Raw genomic sequence first — 3,153 nt, 5'->3', positions numbered from 1 at the left:
ATGGAATCACCTACAGATCCTTCCGGCAGATGGCTGATCAATACGTGCAGTCAGAAGTTCCCAATAAGAAAACCCAGCCGCCTGTCGTGGCACCAGAGCTGGTGAAGTTCGCCTTCACTCTGGATTTCACAGCCAGAGTGGCTAATCTACACCGCCAATCCACGGGCCAAATCATGGGCTTCGGGAACCAGTATCTCCAAGATCACTTCACTCACATGAGCGAGAGCCATCCGCACCTCTCTGACATTAAAGCAGAGGATCGGAAAACACAGAACTTTGATCAAGAATACATAAGCTTGTAGAAGCATGAGCTTCTAGTTGACATCATTTTACTGCTTCATTTACCTTTGAAATGTAGCAACTCAAAACAAGCCATAGAAGGATTTAAACATTTTGCACAATAACACACCATAAAGAACTGGGTTGGTAATATCATGAAACATTCAAGTGAAATGTTATGTAGTTTTACATAATAAAAACCCTGAATGAAGTAAGAGATATCTAAAATGTTATTTTCTAGTTTTTTGATGTACTAATTCTGATATATTTGCACAACTGCGATCATTATGTTTTATTTACATGATGCATTTTAATCTATATATTATAACTCAAATTTATAAGCTTTACTCACTATATATATTTTAGATATGTTGTAACTGTATATGCAGGCATATGCAGAATGTTTACTAATAAATATTGACCATATTGAATAAACGTGTTGTTGATTTCATTTATTTACTTCTAAAATTAAGTAAAAATTATGGATAATTGCAATAAAAAATAGGTATTGTTGCATTAAAATATTTATGTATATTTTTATATACCAAATAATTATCAATTTAAATTATTCAAGATTTTTAAAAAAGGAGCATGGCAAATTTAGTTATGAATGAAAAAGATATTACAATATTATTACAGCCTTATTGGCTGATATAGCCTAGTTTATTGCTAATTTGTGGAATGTTATTTTCATTGCTCTATATTTGATCCATCGTTGAATGATTTTTCTTTTTAATAAACAATATGCACAGTGAAACAAGTCTGAATCCAACCTGATAATGCATTTAATAGATTATAAAAAATGAATAAAACAAAATATCACTATGGCCTGTTTATTATATTTTATTCTTACTACATTCAGTGATTTTGTCATTTTTATTGGATTATTTTTTATATTATTATTATTTTTAGTAACTTTCATTTGCAAAGCAACATTTCTCATTTTTACTCTTGTTAGGTTTATCAAAAATTTTCCAATTAATTATAATAACAGCACTGATATCAATACATTGGCGTATTCAGAGTATTCACCGCATATTCAACTATTCTGCAGTAGAGACTTTTGTTTGCAATATTACACACACAGTCATTTAGTCTTCCTCTTGTACATTCATGTCAGAAATAAAAGGAGAAGAGAGATTCTCATCTACTTCTGTGTTTAGTAATAAACTTCCCTCACAATCAAGCCAGTCCTTCTGAAGCTGTACTGGTTCATGATGGCTGTCCATTTCTAACTCTATGTTGAGCTGCAGGAAGAAGGCTGAAGATGCTCTGCATCTGTAAGGATGTCAGCTGTCTTTTTGGTAAAACCGCTGGATCCGGTGAGCTGGAAGCAGAGGAGAGATCGTCGTCTAGGCCAGAGAGGCTGAGTCTGGATCCTGTGTTCCGGCTGTTTCTTTGAGGTTGAAGTGGAGAGACACCGTGGCAGAAAACGCAAAGCAACAGAAAGTAAAGGAACCAAGGAAGGAAAGGACCAAGGAAGGAAAGTAAAAGGAAGAGATGGGAAACAGGACCAGGGTGCAAGAAACAGGGCAAGCATGGGGTGCAAAGTTGGAATTTGCAGGAATCTGGAAAAATTCAAGAACATCTAATAATGGTAATAAATTAAAAATCTGCAATCTAAATATGTATTCATATTTCAAAAAGATTTCTCAAAAATAATTTTTCTGAGCCATCTTTGCAATGCAAGCTTGCATTTATTTGATCAAAAAATACAATTAAAACAATGATATTGTGAAATATTGTTACAGTTTAAAATAACTGATTTCTATTTTAATATGTTGTAAAATGTAATTTATCCCTGTGATGCAAAGCTGAAGTTTCAGCATCATTACATGTCCTTTCAGAAAGCATTGTAATATTGATTTGCTGCTCAAGAAACTTTTCTTATGTCATGCAGTAGAATTTTTTTCACTTTTATGAAAATAACGTTCAAAAGATCCGACTTTACTAGCTGTTGCTTTTGGTCAGTTTAACGTATGCTTGATGAATAAACGTATATATTTCTTTAAAAAACCTTTTGCTTTGATATTTTGATATACTGCATTGATACAGCATTATGAACATGACTTCACTGTTTAAATACTTTTCAGGCCTGTACATCACTAGATACTGCTTGTCATACTTATTTCAGTCATGAACAACTTGTACCACAAAAACATTGTGCTCTCTTCATCTTCACATCATCAAGTAGGATTGTGTTAGATCATACCTCCACACCAGAATGATCAGATCCAGCCCTGGATGCCAGATCCTGTCAGTAAATATCTGTTTTGTCTGGTAAAAGAGCAACTAGTCAGCAAAGTTGTCTAATACAGTCTTAGTCAGACTGACTGTTAACAAGAAGTTGACTGAGTAAAGCCAGTGATGAGCAGAAGCAGAAGATGAAGTGATGATAAAAAAAGAGCAAACTGACCAGTACAAATCTAACAAATGTAATTATTCCACAGGCAATGGGAAATTACTGCTTCACAACATCCCATGATGTTAAAAAAAAACCTTGAAATGTCTGGTGGAATATATCATTGTAGCAAGCAGATTGCAAGCTTGTTGTCTTTTATAAGGACCAACAAATTAAAATATTAAAAACTTAAAGGGACAGTTCACCCAAAAGTGAAAATTGCAGTTATTTGCTCACCCTGAAGTTGTTCCAAACCTGTATGAGTTTCATTCTTTTTTAAAACACAAATTTTGAAGAATGTTGGTAACCTGATTATCGTTGACTTCAAAATATCTTCTTTTGTGTTCAAGAAAGAAATTCTTATTAGGGCCAATAAATTGTGACCATTTTTTTTTTTCAAGTGAACTATTAACCCTTAACACCTTTTTAGGTTTCCCCCCTTTATTTAAACCTGTAAACCCTGATTATTACAT

The 3,153-nt window shown here is 33.4% G+C and overlaps 1 protein-coding gene across 3 annotated transcripts in view; it reads left to right on the top strand.

Annotated features, from left to right (window-relative positions):
• Window positions 1-381, top strand: part of LOC132160471 (uncharacterized) — a 4,009-nt gene extending 3,628 nt beyond the window's left edge. For all 3 annotated transcript variants that reach the window (XM_059570150.1, XM_059570148.1, XM_059570149.1), the window contains exon 5: window positions 1-381. This exon is cut by the window's left edge and continues 34 nt beyond it. In XM_059570150.1, the coding sequence (XP_059426133.1) occupies window positions 1-302 (302 nt within the window). In that variant the 3' untranslated portion in view covers window positions 303-381.
• The last annotated feature ends 2,772 nt before the right edge of the window (window positions 382-3,153 follow it).

Source organism: Carassius carassius, chromosome 17 (genome assembly GCF_963082965.1).
Source record: "Carassius carassius chromosome 17, fCarCar2.1, whole genome shotgun sequence".
Lineage (NCBI taxonomy): Eukaryota > Metazoa > Chordata > Actinopteri > Cypriniformes > Cyprinidae > Carassius > Carassius carassius.
This window is presented reverse-complemented; position numbering and strand designations above follow the sequence as displayed.